This window comes from Monodon monoceros, unplaced genomic scaffold (assembly GCF_005190385.1).
Source record: "Monodon monoceros isolate NGI ecotype Baffin Bay Population unplaced genomic scaffold, NGI_Narwhal_1 Super_Scaffold_9, whole genome shotgun sequence".
NCBI lineage: Eukaryota > Metazoa > Chordata > Mammalia > Artiodactyla > Monodontidae > Monodon > Monodon monoceros.
This window is the reverse complement of record NW_021703786.1, coordinates 43189504-43207555: the sequence shown is the minus strand read 5'-3', so window position 1 is coordinate 43207555 and position 18052 is coordinate 43189504. Positions and strand designations below refer to the sequence as shown.

General features: G+C 41.4%; 1 protein-coding gene across 1 annotated transcript in view; it reads left to right on the top strand.

Moving 5' to 3' along the window:
- The window catches only part of DNAH9 (dynein axonemal heavy chain 9), a 301339-nt gene that overhangs the window by 79196 nt on the left and 204091 nt on the right, over nucleotides 1–18052 (top strand). Inside the window, exons 21-26 of the mRNA XM_029211821.1 lie at nucleotides 1427–1557; nucleotides 1866–1992; nucleotides 9496–9648; nucleotides 10807–10932; nucleotides 13215–13454; nucleotides 13808–13968. Of these exons, the coding sequence (XP_029067654.1) occupies nucleotides 1427–1557; nucleotides 1866–1992; nucleotides 9496–9648; nucleotides 10807–10932; nucleotides 13215–13454; nucleotides 13808–13968 (938 nt within the window). The remainder of the gene's footprint in view (nucleotides 1–1426; nucleotides 1558–1865; nucleotides 1993–9495; nucleotides 9649–10806; nucleotides 10933–13214; nucleotides 13455–13807; nucleotides 13969–18052) is intronic.

The window sequence follows — 18052 nt, the reverse complement described above, 5'->3', positions numbered from 1 at the left end:
AAGACAACTCTGAAATGCAACAAATCAGTCATCATCTTACACCCTACCTAGTAAATATTTTCACTCATTATGAATATTTCCCAACTTTTTTTCACATATATACATGTTTTTACACAACTGCTCTCAGTGTAATTACAATTTTCTATTCGGCTCTTTTCGTTTGAACATTTATGTCAGATATTTCCGATACTTCTATAACCTTGATACTTTTTCATTTTTAATTGGCATAAGATATCTCACTGAGGAATCGTAATTTACTTCACCTCACCCTCTTGTTTTTAAATCTTCTTGGGAGAGAGGCCCAGATCACAGAGGTCCCAGCAGACTGGAGCCAGTGGCCCGGGTTTGAGTTGCAGGACCTTAGGGAAGTTACTTAAGCTCTCAGTGTCTTGGTTTTCTCATCTGTAAATTGGGTCTAATACTAGTCCCTACTTCAAGAAGTTAAAGTAGCGCACACAGCACATACCATTATGATTGTTGTTAATGTAATAATAGCCACACAAGCTCTCATCAGGTGCCAGGTGTTGGCCTAAAGTGCTTTGCATTTATTATTGTCTCAGTCATTTCAACAACACTGTGAGGGTGTGTGCATTTGGGGGGAATGATAATATCTAACTAACTTGACATCATAGTAGCACATTTGCTGTGGAAACACTTACTTCGGTTATATAAACTTTTGCTTGGACCCAGAAAGAACATTGGATCCACCATCTCCCTGACAGGAATTATGTATTTTATGCCAACAGTTCTCAAAGTGTGGTCTGGTGACCCCTGGGGGTGGTCCCTGAGACCTTTCCAGGGGATCCTCAAGGTCAAAATTATCTTTATATTAATACTGATGGTATTTGCCTTTTTAACTCATTCTTCCATGAGCGTACAGTGGAGTTTTCCAGAGGCTACATGATGTGATATCACAACAGACTGAATGCAGAAGCAGAGAAGAGAATCTGGCCATCTTCTAAGTTAGACATTAAAGATATTTGCCAAAAAAAAAAAAAAAAAAGCGTGAAATGATGCCACTTTTTCTCTAAGTTATATTGTTTTGGAGAATATAATTATTTTGGATAAAAATATGTTATTATGTTAACATAATGGGCTTATTATTGTTATTTTTTAAATGAATTGATAAATATTTTTTAGAATTTCTCAACTTTAACTTCTAATATAGAATATACATTGATAGATATAATATTACCTACATAAACAAAAGCTCTTTCCACTCCTCAGTAATTTTTACAAACATAAAGGGACTTCAAGACCAAAATGTTTGCAGACCACTGTTTCAAACTAAAGGCATTTCCTCCTTTGAGACTAATCTCTGTATTAGACAACTAGGAGCAGTTTTCAAAAGCAGACTAGTACATGAAGGTAGCTTCTTAAAGTTGAGGGGGTGGTAGTTAATTTTTTTCCACATTTTTATTTGCAGGATTCTAAAAGATTTGAAGGCATCGATATTGACTTTAAAGAGTTAGCTTATGATGTTCACAAAACTCCAAACGTAGTGGAAGCCACCAACAAATCAGGTCTTTATGAAAAGTTGGAAGATATTCAGAGCAGGTGATGGTCGGTTTGCAGCCCCTTTTGTAATGTGTTTCCTTTCCCCACTCTGTCTCTGAGATCCTTACCTTATTTAACTGCCCGAGTGAGAGAGTATGTCTGGTTGTGTACCTTGATTTGCCTGTGTGGTCGGGTAATATGGGGTATTATTAGAGGTGTTTATTGTGATGTTTGCAAATACCCATACATGTTCCATGCATACATGATTTCTGCGTGTAATCCATAGGTCGCACTTGTTTTCATTTAGGTAACATCTATGTGCCTATGGATCTAGGCAAACCTAATTAGGAAATTCTTTGTGCCCACAGACTGTACCTGTGCGAGAAGGCCCTGGCAGAGTACCTGGACACCAAAAGGCTTGCCTTCCCTAGGTTTTACTTTCTCTCCTCTTCGGACCTGTTAGACATCCTTTCCAACAGCACAGCCCCACAACAGGTAAGCTGGGGAAGTGCCTGTAGAAACATTCAGAAGGACCAGGATGCTCCACCAGGAGAGTTTCAGGTTCCCCGTTACGCCCCCTTAGGCGGTGTATGTATTTCAGACCTGTGTTGCCAGCCTCATCATACCTAACCTCAGAGCTTTCTTCATTTCCACCATTACTGCTTCTCAGGATGCCCATCCCCCCAGCCCATCAGTGGCTTCTTGTTTTTTTTAACAGCTTTATTGGAGTATAATTGCTTTACATTGTTGTGTTAGTTGCTGCTGTATAACCGAGTGAATCAGCTATACGTATACAAATATCCCCATATCCCCTCCCTCTTGCGTCTCCCTCCCACCCTCCCTATCCCACCCCTCTCAGTGGTCACAAATCACCGAGCTGATCTCCCTGTGCTATGCGGCTGCTTCCCACTAGCTATCTATTTTACATTTGGTAGTGTATATATGCCTATGCCACTCTCTCACTTCATCCCAGCTTACCATTCCCCCTCCCTGTGTACTCAAGTCCATTCTCTACGTCTGCGTCTTTATTCCTGTTTTGCCCCTAGGTTCTTCAGAACCTTTTTTTTTTTTTTTAGATTCCACATATATGCGTTAATATACGATATTTGTTTGTCTCTTTCTGACTTACTTCACTCTGTATGACAGACTCTGGGTTCATGCACCTCACTACAAATAACTCAGTTTCGTTAATTTTTATGACTGAGTAGTATTCCATTGTATATATGTGCCACATCTTCTTTACCATTCATCTGCTGATGGACACTTAGGTTGCTTCCATGTCCTGCCTATTGTAAATAGAGCTGCAGTGAACATTGTGGTACACGACTCTTTTTGAATTATGGTTTTCTCAGCGTATACGCCCAGTAGTGGGATTGCTGGGTCATATAGTAGTTCTATTTTTAGTTTTTTAAGGAACCTCCATACTGTTCTCCATAGTGGCTGTATCAGTTTACATTCCCACCAACAGTGCAAGAGGGTTCCCTTTTCTCCACACCCTCTCCAGCATTTATTGTTTCTAGATTTTTTGATGATGGCCATTCTGACTGGTGTGAGATGATATCTCATTGTAGTTTTGATTTGCATTTCTCTAGTGATTAGTGATGTTGAGCATCCTTTCATGTGTTTGTTGGCAATCTATATATCTTCCTTGGAGAAATGTCTATTTAGGTCTTCTGCTCATCTTTGGATTGGGTTGTTTGTTTTTTTGTTATTGAGCTGCATGAGCTGCTTGTAAATTTTGGAGATTAATCCTTTGTCAGTTGCTTCATTGGCAAATAGTTTCTCCCATTCTGAAGGTTGTCTTTCCGTCATGTTTATGGTTTCCATAGCTGTGCAAAAGCTTTGAAGTTTCATTAGGTCCCATTTGTTTATTTTGTTTTTATTTCCCTTTCTCTAGGAGGTGGGTCAAAAAGGATCTTGCTGTGATTTATGTCACAGAGTGTTCTGCCTATGTTTTCCTCTAAGAGTTTTACAGTGTCTGGCCTTACATTTAGGTCTTTAATCCATTTTGAGCTTATTTTTCTGTATGGTGTTAGGGAGTGTTCTAATTTCATTCTTTTACATGTAGCTGTCCAGTTTTCCCAGCACCACTTATTGAAGAGACTGTCTTTTCTCCATTGTATATCCTTGCCTCCTTTATCAAAGATAAGGTGACCATATGTGCGTAGGTTTATCTCTGGGCTTGCTGTACTGTTCCATTGACCTATATTTCTGTTTTTGTGCCACTACCATACTGTCTTGATTACTGTAGCTTTGTACTATAGTCTGAAGTCAGAGAGCCTGATTCCTCCAGCTCCATTTTTCTTTCTCAAGATTGCTTTGGGTATTCAGGGTCTTTTGTGTTTCCATACAGATTGTGAAATTTTTTGTTCTAGTTCTGTGAAAAATGCCATTGGTAATTTGATAGGGATTACATTGAATCTGTAGATTGCTTTGGATAGTATAGTCATTTTCACAATGTTGATTCTTCCAATCCAAAAACATGGTCTATTTCTCCAACTGTTTGTATCATTTAAATTTCTTTCATCAGTCTCTTATAGTTTTCTGCATACAGGTTTTTTGTCTCCTTAGGTAGGTTTATTCCTAGGTATTTTATTCTTTTTGTTGCAATGGTAAATGAGAGTGTTTTCTTAATTTCTGTTCTAGATATTTAATCATTAGTGTATAGGAGTGCAAGAGATTTCTGTGCATTAATTTTGTATCCTGCTACTTTACCAAATTCATTGATTAGCTCTAGTAGTTTTCTGGTAGCATCTTTAGGATTCTCTATGTATAGTATCATGTCATCTGCAAACAGTGACAATTTTACTTCTTCTTTTCTGATTTGGTTTCCCTTTCTTTCTTTTTCTTCTCTGATTGCTGTGGCTAAAACTTCCAAAACTATGTTGAATAATAGTGGTGAGAGTGGACAGCCTTGTCTTGTTCCTGATCTTAGAGGAAATGGTTTCAGTTTTTCACCATTGAGAATGATGTTGGCTGTGGATTTTGTCATATATGGCCGTTATTATGTTGAGGTAGGTTCCCTCTATGCCTACTTTCTGGAGTATTTTTATCATAAATGGGTGTTGAATTTTGTCAAAAGCTTCTTCTGCATCTATTGAGATGATGATTTGGATTTTATCCTTCAACTTGTTAATATGGGTATTACATTGATTGATGTGCGTTTATTGAAGAATCCTTGCATTCCTGGAATAAACCCCACTTGATCATGGTGTATGATCCTTTAATGTGCTGCTGGATTCTGTTTGCTAGTATTTTGTTGAGGATTTTTGCATCTATGTTCATCAGTGATATTGGCCTGTAGTTTTCTTTTTTTGTAACATCTGTGTCTGGTTTTGGTATCAGGGTGATAATGGCCTCGTAGAATGGGTTTGGGAGTGTTCCTCCCTCTGCTATATTTTGGAAGAGTTTGAGAAGGATAGATGTTAGCTGTTCTCTAAATGTTTGATAGAATTCTCCTGTGAAGCCATCTGGTCTTGGGCTTTTGTTTGTTGGAAGATTTTTAATCCCAGTTTCAATTTCAGTGCTTGTGATTGGTCTGTTTATATTTTCTATGTCTTCCTGGTTCAGTCTCCAAAGGTTGTGCTTTTCTAAGAATTTGTCCATTTCTTCCAGGTTGTCCATTTTATTGGTATATAGTTGCTTGTAGTAATCTCTCATGATCCTTTGTATTTCTGCAAAGTCAGTTGTTACTTCTCCTTTTTCATTTCTAATTCTGTTGATTTGAGTCTTCTCCCTTTTCTTCTTGATGAGTCTGGCTAATGGTTTATCAATTCTTTTTATCTTCTCAAAGAACCAGCTTTTAGGTTTATTGATCTTTGCTATCATTTCCTTCTTTTCTTTTTCATTTATTTCTGATCTGATCTTTATGATTTCTGTCCTTCTGCTAACTTTGGGGTCTTTTTGTTCTTCTTTCTCTAATTGCTTTAGGTCTAAGGTTAGGTTGTTTATTTGAGATTTCTCTTGTTTCTTCAGGTAGGATTGTATTGCTATAAACTTCCCTCTTAGAACTGCTTTTGCTGCATCCCATAGGTGTTGGGCCATCGTGTTTTCATTGTCATTTCTTTTTAGGTATTTTTTTGATTTCCTCTTTGATTTCTTCAGTGATCTCTTGGTTATTTAGTAGTGTATTGTTTAGCCTCCATGTGTTTGTATTTTTTACAGTTTTTTTCCTGTAATTGCTATCAGTCTCATAGCATTGTGGTCGGAAAAGATACTTGATACCATTTCAATTTTCTTAAATTTACCAAGGCTTGATTTGTGACCCAAGATACGATCTATCCTGGAGAATATTCCATGAGCACTTCAGAAGAAAGTGTATTCTGTTGTTTTTGGAATGGGATGTCCTGTAAATATCAATTAAGTCCATCTTTTTTAATGTATCATTTAAAGCTTGGGTTTCCTTATTTATTTTCATTTTGGATGATCAGTCCATTTGTGAAATTGGGGTGTTAAAGTCCCCTACTATGATTGTGTTACTGTCGATTTCCCCTTTTATGGCTGTTAGCATTTGCCTTATGTATTGAGGTGCTCCTATGTTGGATGCATAAATATTTACTATTTTTATATCTTCTTCTTAGATTGATCCCTTGATCATTATGTAGTGTCCTTCTTTGTCTCTTGTAATAGTCTTTATTTTAAAGTCATTGTGTCTTATGGAGAATTGCTACTCCAGCTTTCTTTTGATTTCCATTTTAATGGAATATCTTTTTCCATCCCCTCACTTTCAGTCTGTATGTGTCCCCAGATCTGAAGTGGGTCTCTTGTAGACAGCATATATATGGGTCTTGTTTTTGTATCCATTCAGCAAGTCTATGTCTTTTGGTTGGAGCATTTAATTCATTCACATTTAAGATAATTATTGATATGTATGTTCCTATTACCATTTTCTTAATTGTTTGGGGTTTGTTATTGTAGATCTTTTCCTACTCTTGTGTTGCCTGCCTAGAGAAGTTCCTTTAGCATTTGTTGTAAAGCTGGTTTTGTGGTGCTGAATTCTCTTAGCTTCTGCTTGTCTGTAAAGTTTTTCATTTCTCCGTTGAACCTGAATGAGATCCTTGCTGGGTAGAGTAATCTTGGTTGTAGGTTTTTCCGTTTCATCACTTTAAATATGTCCTGCCACTCCCTTCTGGCTTGCAGAGTTTCTGCTGAAAGATCAGCTGTTAACCTTATGGGGATTCCCTTATATGTTATTTGTTGCTTTTCCCTTGCTGTTTTTAATATTTTTTCTTTGTATTTAATTTTTGATAGTTTGATTAATATGTGTCTTGGCGTGTTTCTCCTTGGATTTATCCTGTATGGGACTCTCTGTGCTTCCTGGACTTGATTGACTATTTCCTTTCCGATATTAAGGAAGTTTTCAACTATAATCTCTTCAAATATTTTCTCAGACCCTTTCTTTTTCTCTTCTTCTTCTGGGACCCCAATAATTCGAATGTTGGTGCATTTTATGTTGTCCCAGAGGTCTTGGAGGCTGTCCTCAATTCTTTTCATTCTTTTTTCTTTATTCTGCTCTGCAGTAGTTATTTCCACTATTTATCTTCCTGGTCACTTATCCGTTCTTCTGCCTCAGTTATTCTGCTATTGATTCCTTCTAGAGAATTTTTAATTTCATTTATTGTGTTGTTCATCATTGTTTGTTTGCTCTTTAGTTCTTCTAGGTCCTAGTTAAATGTTTCTTGTATTTTCTCCATTCTGTTTCTAAGATTTTTGATCATCTTTACTATCATTACTCTGAATTCTTTTTCGGGTAGACTGCCTATTTCCTCTTCATTTGTTTGGTCTGGTGGGTTTTTACCTTGCTCCTTCATCTGCTGCATATTTCTCTGTCTTCTCATTTTGCTTAACTTACTGTGTTTGGGGTCTCCTTTTTGCAGGCTGCAGGTTCATAGTTCCTGTTGTCTTTGGTGTCTGCCCCCAGTGCCTAAGGTTGGTTCCGTGGGTTGTGTAGGATTTCTGGTAGAGGGGACTGGTGCCTGTGTTCTGGTGGATGAGGCTGTATCTTGTCTTTCTGGTGGGCAGGACTGCGTCCGGTCGTGTGTTTTGGAGTGTCTGTGAACTTAGTATGATTTTAGGCAGCCTCTCTGCCAATGGGTGGGATTGTGTTACTGTCTTGCTAGTTGTTTGGCATGGGGTGTCCAGCACTGGAGCTTGCTGGTCGTTAAGTGGAGCTGGGTCTTAGTTTTGAGACGGAGATCTCTGGGAGAACTCTCACCGATTGATATTACGTGGTGCTGGGAGGTCTCTGGTGGTCCAATGTTCTGAACTTGGCTCTCCCACCTCAGAATCTCAGGCCTGCCACCTGACTGGAGCACCAAGACCCTGTCAGCCACACAGTCAGACATAAGCAAGGCAAGGGAGATCCTGGGCGAGGGGTCCCACCAGGTCATGTAGACTCCTGGACTCTTTGATGTCCTCTTATTCCTTTGCACTTAGTCTAGTTTCACTTGCTCGTAGGGAGCCGCGTGAAAAGGCCTCTCAGCTGCTCCTTCAGACCAGAGTTCCCAAACTTTAGGCTTGATTGGTTTATTTAATTCGAGTGTCCATCCTTGACTCTGTTTCCATATGGAATGGATCTTGATCTTATATATCCTTTTCTTAATCCTCCTTGGAAACAGTGAAAAGAGAGTAATGTATCACTTCATTTCCAGCATAGAGTTCACTGTCGAAAATCAGCATTTCACACATCAGAAATCTCACCTTGCCAAAACCTTTGTGCAGTTTACCACAGAGTCCCATCAGTGGCTTTTACTCTCTAGAGTTGGGAAAGCTTTGAGGATGGCAAAATGGAAGGGGCTAAGCCTTTAAAGAGAATGCCTTTGATGTGCTTCTGAAGAGAGATGCAGTAAATAGTGGTCAAAAGTAATAGCTAAGATTTCCATGGAGAGATAAGATTGGGAGTTGTATTAATGGGACATTGGGGTGGTTTATGTGAGTGTATATAAGGAACCCAAAATTTGGGGTTCTAGCCCTTGATTCTAGGCACTAATTAGCCATCTACTCTTGGGTATATCACTTCTTTGTGACAAACCTGACTCATATGTAAAATAGAAGCCTACTGTGTTACAATTTTTTAAAATATTAAAAGTACCTGTCTTTGTCTGTCTGACTTATCTCACATGGCAGTATACCCTCCAGGTCCGTCCATGTTCTTGCAAATGGCAAGATTTCATTCTTCTTTATGGCTGAGTAATATTACATTGTAGATGTATACCACATCTTCTTTATCCATTCATCTGTTTTTATTTATATGTGGAATCTAAAAAACAAAACAAATGAACAAATATATAACAAACTAAAAACAGACTCACAGATACAAGGAACAAACTAGTGGTTGCCAGAGGAGGGAGGGGGTAGGGGGATGGGTGAAATAGATGAAGGGGATGAAGAGGTACAAAATACCAGTTACAGAATAAATAAGTCACGGGGTATAATGTACAGCACAGGGAATATAGTCAGTAATATTAAAATAACTTTGTATGGTGCATTATCCATAAACATATGGAATCACTATGTTGTACATCTGAAACTGATACAATATTGTAAGTCAACTATATGTCAATAAACAAGAAAAAAGAAGTAAATTATATACATACATGCATACATATGTGTGTGTGTGTGTGTGTGTGTATCCTAATGGATACACTGTTGGCATTTTGAGCTGTAGACAGTGGTTCTCCAACTTGAAAGTGCATCAGAATCACCCAGAAGGCTTATTAAAATACTGATTCCTAGACCCATCCCCAGAGTCTCTTACTCGTAGGTCTGGCTGGGGCTGGAGAATTTGCATTTCCAAGGATTTCTTCCCAAGTGTTGCTGCTGGTCTGAGGACCACACTTTGAGAACTGCTGCTAGAGAACAGAGAGTCTGATCTCAGAATGATGAGACCCAACACTCTAGTGGTTGTCACATGGTTGTCACATGGTAGCCCTCTAAGCAATACTAATAAGTAACTTCCCAGACATGCTCTCCACTCTGTTGGCATGGTTTCCTTCATAGGTTCAACGACACCTTTCCAAACTCTTTGACAATATGGCCAAGATGCAGTTCCAGCTGGACGCCAGTGAGAAACCTACCAAGATCAGTCTTGGCATGTACAGCAAGGAAGAAGAGTATGTGGCCTTCAGCGAGCCCTGTGACTGCAGTGGGCAGGTAACGTATGCCTTTCTCTCTCAGGTGTCTGCATTCAGGCATCAGCCTTTGTGACCTTGGGCCGGAATTGCTGTCAGTGCCCTGGGACTGCCAGTTCCCTTGACTTGAACCAATGTTGGAGTAGCTTCCAGTGCCCACTTTCCTCTCTCTGGGAAGGACACATGTCAATATCCATATATCTTCCTTAACCAAAGACCTGTGCAGAGAGGAATAAAATGCACATAAACAATTACCTGAGTCAAAGAGAGAAGGATTTTAAAATGATTAGCAGCACCAGGAAACTTTAACATGACAAGCCCTGGAGCACCCCACAGGGGAATGTAGGACACTGACACCTTCCCCGGGAGAACATGCCCTTTGAAATCAACCACATTCCTGAACGGTCACTTCTCTGTACAATACACCTCTCACAGCTCTACCCTGTGGAGAGCCCACCACCGCCCTTCTCCAGAAACTACCACCTCCAAATCTCCCGGGTACAATTCCAGAAACACAAAACATGAGACCATTCTCTCCTTAAACCTCCTTCCATCTTTCACCATCACCGCTGAAGGATAAGTGCTACTTTGTTCACTATCCTAAATGATCCAGGAAAGCATTGTCCCTGGGGTTCTAATCCAGTCCAGAGTAACACCTGGAGAAAATACCTTTTCAGAGTTCCACCTTCATCCACATGTATCTTGGAAAGCAATTCTCGTACTTGAAAATAGTCACACATTCTCAGTTTTATGAAAGGGACCTTGGGGTTTGATTCAAACCTTGGCTGTTCTTTTTGTAGACCCAGAAAGCATTTAGTTGGAAAATATAATCCTGGCCTTTGGCTTCATACTCAGCGTGGACAAGGTCACGAGAATCCACTGACTTATTTACACCCAGCTCAACCCAGATTAAGATTTCCTCATGAGAACTCTGGGCGGCAGCCCCACATCCCCTGAACCTACTCCTCCGCCCAGTGGGCTCCAGTGGGCATATCCCCCCTGTTGTTACTTGAGCCCCGTCCTGCGTTACACAAACGAACTGTCTCCCTGTGCCTTCTGGCGGCTGTTTGGGGTTGTCCATCGTGCCTGGGCTCATTTTCTTCACTCCCTCAGGCTGAGTGAAGTGTATCACTGAGCACATCTTAGGAACCCAGCGTCTAACCCTGAGTTCTTCTTCCAGGTAGAAATATGGCTGAACCATGTGCTTGCTCACATGAAGGCCACCGTGAGGCACGAGATGACAGAAGGCATAACTGCCTATGAAGAGAAGCCGAGGGATCAGTGGCTCTTTGACTACCCAGCTCAGGTATTCTCCGAAGCAGGACCTCTGTGGGCCCCCATCCTCTGCTTGCTCTCTTCCTCGATGACCTCCATCAGCCTCCTGGGGCTGCCACACTCACTCATGCTTCAGGGTCAGGAGAGGCTGGTCTGGAAGGGGTCAGCAGGAGGGACCAGGGGAACTGTCAGCCGTGACGCAATCCAACCCCTACCTTGGAGAATTAAGGGTCGTCCGTTTTTATTCCATTGGCTATAGTAGGGAGAAAATGTAAACAGTTCAGCTCACTGAGCCAGCCCACTTTGTGTGTGCCAAGCTGTTTGCTGAGTGCAGGAGACACCAGCCAGAGGCATGACAATGTAACCCTGCCCTGCTGGGGCTTACAGACTGGCGTGGAAGTCAGTCACCTACAAGTGGGACCTGGTGTGACAATAAAGGAGGCTCAGGGTCCTCTGGGAGCCTGTAGCTGGTTAGCGGGGTCTGGGGATCACCCTCCTGAGGGTATGATGCCTAAGCTGAGGTTTGAAACACATGAAAGATGGAGGGAAAGATCAACGAAGCATGGGTAAGAGTACAGGCAAAGGCTCAGAAGCAAGTGAGAGCGCGATGTGTTTGCAGCCTGAGTGTGGTGGAAGCAGGAGTTAGGGGAAGAGGGAACAAGAGGTGGCAGGTGGGTCTGGAGAGGAAACTGGAGGACAGCACTCACGGACCACGCTTGGGAGTCTCGTCTCATTCCAGGATATCTGAATCCTTCACCGGGCTCTCAGGAGGGTAACAAGAGAAAGAGGAGAGTTAATGAGGCTATTTTTAATGACTCTGGCTGCAATACACCACTCCTACCTCCCCTGTTAATGGCTAGTATTAGTGTTGGTTTGGTTTATTTGGGGTTACAGATATTTGGTGGTAACTGAAGCCCGAGGAGTAGGTAAGATTGCCCTGGAAAATATGCAGACTGAGATGAGGGTGCAGAACAAACTCTTGAGCATCATTCAAAGGCTGTGTAGGCAAGGAGAAGCCAGTAGAGCAGAATGAGAAACAACATTTTCTGATGGAAGGAATACCAAGGAATGGTAGTCATGGAAACCAAAAGAGGGAGTGTTGATAGCGGATAAGAGGTCAGTTACACCACACACGTCTAAGAGATCAAGCAAAATGAAGAGGCTAACGTACGTCCATGGACTTGGTGAGGCCATTTCAGTGGAGTGGTAGAGAAGAGACCACACTGCAGGAGGTTGAGAAGTGAGAAAAAGGTGGGAAAATGTTGACAGCAAGTGTAGACAGAGAAGAGAAATAAGCCAGTGCTGCAGAAGGAAAAGGTATTGTTTTAACAGTATAGTTGGCACATCACGTTCAAACCATCCCAACAAGATCACACAGCAGGAGGAACTTCTTTAACAAAAACCAATATGTCTAAATCCAAAGGCAAAAACCAATAAATTAGGGAATGGTACTTGTTACTACAACGGGATTCTCTACTTCACAAAGGGAACCATTTCCACCAGGATTCCTTGTTTACTTGAATCAGCGTTTTGTGGCAGGAGAATGTGTTGCCTCCTGCTATTGTGACAGACATCATCCAGAGCAGTGTCTCCCGAACCAAGTGGGACCACATCTCCACCATGGGTAATCAAAATCATGCGTTTTCCTTATTAAGTTTCTCAGCAAAGAAATGTGCATTTAAATCGCTTTTTTTCATTTATTTATTTTGAATCTCTGAAGACTACAAATCATATTGCCCATGTTGAATTTCAGTGGAATTCGCCCTGACCTTCAAGAGTAGGCCTTTCAAAGTTATAGTTTTAAAGAGCTACAAAAAAATGTAGTGAAAGTATTATGGGCAAGAAAAACGATGCCACACATGATCAGCAATGGCTCACTAAACTAGAATACTCCAACCATGAGAGGTTCCGGAAGAACAGAGCAAAGACTGAGTATCGTTGAGATGTTCAATCAACACTTTGTTATCCTCCCAGGCACGGGAAAGACGCTGTGGCCTGAGGAGCAAAAGCAGAAAGATCAGTGTACCAATTTCTAAAAGCCACTGACATTGACCAGCATGAGCCTTTGGTTGTTCTCAACCAAATGACATGTTTTTCAAGAGCAGAAAGCACTTTCCCCACTTGTGTTGTGCCCACTTCACACCTCCAAGGCCTTAGAGGCATATGCTCAATGAGACAGTGCTGGTGGAAGAGGGAGGGAAGGGGTGTCTGTCCCCCACACAATGGCGTTCTCAGCCCGTGCTGTGTGGGGACTGGGCTGGTTTGGGAGACAGTCCTGGTAATGGCTTTACTAAGTGACTCTTGGTGCCACAGGTGGCCCTGACCTGCACTCAGATCTGGTGGACCACAGAGGTGGGCATGGCATTTGCCAGGCTGGAGGAAGGCTATGAGAATGCCATGAAGGACTATTACAAGAAACAAGTGGCCCAGCTCAAAACCCTCATCACCATGCTGATCGGCCAGCTCTCCACGGGAGACCGGCAGAAGGTCATGACCATATGCACCATCGATGTCCATGCCCGGGATGTGGTGGCCAAGATGATTGCTCAGAAGGTGAGTTCCAGACTCACAGGAGTGTTGCTCTTTCTGGGCACCTACACTGTGAATATTGAGGTTAGGGAGAAGCTCACATATGGCTAAAACACAGGGGCTGCAAACTCTGCACCAGCCAGGGAACTGGGAGAGGATCACGGTGGCTGCTCGTGCCTTTAAAACCCCAGCAAAACAGCATCATCTGAGCGGCTCATGCTTCCTGTGCTGTGGTGGGCAGCATTCTGCTCTCCTGACCGGTACACAACACCCAACACCCAGGTCATCCAGACCCCTGTGAATCCTGTGGCCATGAGGCCGCCTGCTACCTATTGCACCCTGTGATTCACCCACCTCCTCTGCCATGCCCTCTCTAGGTGGACAATGCCCAGGCTTTCCTCTGGCTGTCCCAGCTGCGGCATCGCTGGGATGACGAGGCCAAACACTGCTTTGCCAACATCTGTGATGCTCAGTTTCTATACTCCTATGAGTACCTGGGAAATACACCTCGCCTGGTGATCACGCCTTTGACAGACAGGTGAGCACTGGAGTCAGCCACTGACAGAGAACCCTCCTGCTGTTTGGCTCACACCATCCAATGACCACCCAGTGTCACTTGCTATTGCCCACAGAGCTGCAGGGGGAGGGCCAGACGCAACCCAACAGAGGTAAAATAAAACTGAAAGGGTGTAGGGCACAGCCCGTATCAGAGCAAACCCCGGAGCAAATCGATGAGCCATGACTTTTTGAGGAATGACTAGGCAGTCCTACACACCTGGATTCTCATTCCAGCTGTGACACATACCAGCTGTTGTTTGACCATGAAAACCTTGACATGATTCTTGGTTTATTCATCCATGAAATGGAGGTAGTAACTCCCACTTGAAGTGAATTTTGTAAGGATAAAAAACAGGAATGCTTGTTAAGGAGTTCAGGGCATAATAAGTGCTCAGTAAATAATTCCTATGACTATTTTCTTATCAATCAACTGGCACATTTATTTAGCACCTCTCACTTTGGGAATACAAAGATGAGAGCAAGGTCCCTGCCATTCAGGAGCTTACAATTTCTTTTACCATACTCTCTGTCATTCATATTCATTATAAGTGAATTCATGCCAGACCCTGAACTAGTCACTGGGAATACAAAGATGACTAAAAGTTAAACTCCACTTCTATTGAGGGAAATATGACATATGTAGAAAAAAATTTACAAACATACACCACACACACGGCAATAACCCTGTGCATCCCTCCGTTTATCCTCTTCCTTACATTTCCCACATTCTGAAATGAACTTGCCTTCTTGCTTATTGGCGGCAGTCCCCTTTGGAATGTAAACTTTTTTGCTCTCAGGGACCTTTGTCTGTCTTGTTTGTTGCTATTATCACCAGTACCTAGTAGACGTTGAATTATTATCCATTGATGAATGAAGGGTAGTTGATTATTGTAAGAATGACAGAATCAGGAAGGGGAGGTCGGTTCAGAGGAGGGATCCACACAGGACTCCACCTGTGCCTTGGCTCCCAGAGAAGCAGCAGCAGCCGCTTCGCTGTCTCCTGCTCTCGCTGGGCACCACCCTGCTCGCTGTCCCAGCTGAGGACGAAAGGCAGACAGCGTAGGTTCAGAGGGATGCAGGTCCCTCTGCAGCTGGAACAGTAAAGGCTGCAGCACCTCTGGGGCTTTGGGCATCTCGGGCTTTTACCCGGGCTTTCCTGGGTCATGATCAGTTGGAGGGGCTCATTCACTGTGGGTTCAGGGAAAAGTTTTCCCACCTCAAGCTTCATTCACAGGGGACCCTCTCATGTGCTCTTTGTCTTTATGATTATTCTCAGCAGCACACCAGTCCTAAACAGGAAGGGCTTTGGGAAGAGTGTTCTCTTTGGCAGTGAGCTTTTCTGCCTGCCTTGGACTTGGAGCTAATAGTTTTGGAATTTATGTCGCTCGGAACAGAATAATGAAGCCATTATATATTTGAGCAACTTGGTTAATGTCTGTCTTTCACTGTGACTGTATGTTCCACGAAAACATTGGCTTTGATTTGCTCACTGCTCTGCCCCAGGACCCAGCACCGTGTCCAGCAAATAATAGGCATTCACGAAGTACTCCTTGTGTAAATGCAGGGAAATGACTTCTGAGGTTCGGAGTAGTATGCCCAGCTTCCCATACCATGCAAAATATTTCCTTCCTACCCACAGGCACACCAGACATTATCATTCCAAGTGATAAAAAATACAGCACTGTCTTTTCCCTGGGTCTTCCTGCCTGTGCAGGAGTTGAAGAAGATAATTACCTCTTTTGGGTTTAGAGGTCTCTAGTACTCTAATGCCGAATACCTCATAGAGGGAAAGGGTAAAGTTTTGACAGTGAATTATTTCTAAAATAGGCGTTTATCACCTCTCATATGAAAGGATGCAAATAGGAACTTGCAAGAAAGATTTGCTGCAAAGAATGGCAAATACTATGCAGACCTTGACCTTGTTTTGCACATGAGATACTTTTCTGACAAAGTAGTATATAGTGAATATTTACATGGTGAATTCCATTTTCTCATTGACTTCCATTATTATCTCAAGAAATGTTTTGCCCAGAAAGAAATTGGCCTCAACACAGAAAATCACATTTTAAAGAGCATTCGGCTTTTGCTAGTGTGTAGCTTAAGTACGTTTAAATCTCTCCTGCCAGAGGAACTAATCAAATGGACAATTTATCCATACAACCTCTGCACATTCATTAGAAGCACAACCGCATTACAGTACGTACGACTGATTATGCCTGTTTCTTTGGAATTTCCCACTGCCTGGATGGGACCTGAACGTATAAGTAGGTACAATGGCTCAGCCATTGTCACAGGACTTTGGCACACTGCTAAGTTGAAGGACTAAACGGAGATACTTTTTCAGGCTGAACAAAAGCCATTCTCCTAAGTTGTTTCTTAACCTGTGGATGATCTCCTCCCCCTTTACCCTCCTTCCCTCATGTTCGCACACAAACACCCCTCTCAGCCCCGTACTGGAAGTACTGTTTTAATCAACAGCTTATCAGCTTTGAGTACCTCTTAATTTCTCAGGCACTGCTGCAAGTGGGTGAGAGATAATTGATGCAAGGGTCTTTGAGGGTGATTTGCTGGGTAGGACGCAACTAGCAAAGTCTTACACTTTCTTTTTAAGTTTTTTTAATTGAAATATAGTTGACCTACAGTGCTATATTAGTTTCGGGTATACAGGATAGTGATTCAATGTTTTTATACATTATACTCCATTTAAAGTTATTATAAAATATTGGTTGTATTTCCTGTGCTGTACATTACATCCTTGTATCTTATTTATTTTATGCATAATAGTTCATACTTCTTAATCCCCTTCCCCTATCTTATCCCTCTCTCCAGTCCTCTCCCCAATGGTAACCACTAGTTTGTTCTCTGTATCTGTGAGTCTGTTTTGTTATATTCATTCATTTTATTTTCTGGATCCCACATATAAGTGAAAACATACAGTATTTGTCTTTCTCAGTTTGACTTAACTTCACTAAGCATAATACCCTCCAAGACCATCCATATTGTTGCAAATGGCAAAATCTCATTCTTTTAAAAGCTTTTGCACAGTGAAGGAAACCATCAACAAAACAAAAAGACAACCTGCTGAATGGGAGAAGATATTTACAAATGATATGTCTGAGAAGGAGTTAATATCCAAAATATATAAAAGAGCTCATACAACTCCATCAAAAAAACAATCTGATTTTAAAATGTTCAGGAAACCTGAACAGACATTTTTCCAAAGAAGACATACACATGGCCAGCAGGCACATGAAAAGATGCTCAGCATCACTAATCATTAGGGAAATGCAAATCAAAACCACAGTGAGACATCACTTCACACCTGTTGGAATAACTATCATAAAAAGACAACAAATAATAAATGTTGGTGGGGATGTGGACAAAAGGGAACCCTAGTTCACTGTTGGTGGGAATGTAAATTGGTGCAGCCACTATGGAAAACAGTATGGAGGTTCCTCAGAGAATTAAAAATAGGACTACCATATGATCCAGCAATTCTTTTTAAGTTTTTATCTGATATTATTTTTGAAAAACTTAGTAATCTGTAAACAAAGAAAATAAAAGTTACCAGGAATAACCGTTGTTAATATTCAGTCTGTTTCCTTCTCATGTAGATTTTGAAAAAATGAAATTGCAACCATATGCTGTATATAAAATATCATAGACTTTTTCATGTAACAATATATCATGTATATACTCTCTAAATATTCTTCTAAACCCCTCTTATAGCTGGATTATCTTCTATTTACAAGTATCCCATCGTTTATGTAACATAACCACATTATGGACCATTTAAGTTGTATCTAAGCTCTTACTGCTAAAAATAAAGCTGCTGTGAACTCACTTATATATAAATTTTTACTATATTTCCCATTATTTCCCCAGGAGGGATTCCAAGAAGCAGGATAATTAGATGATACATACTTTCAAGTTATTCTTAAAAAAGGTATTGTTCCCACTGTCACTAGCAGTTTATGAGGTGGTCATCTCACAATATCCTTACCAGCATTAAGTATTATTGTTTAAAATATTATTAACTTTATAAGTCAAAATGGTATCTCATT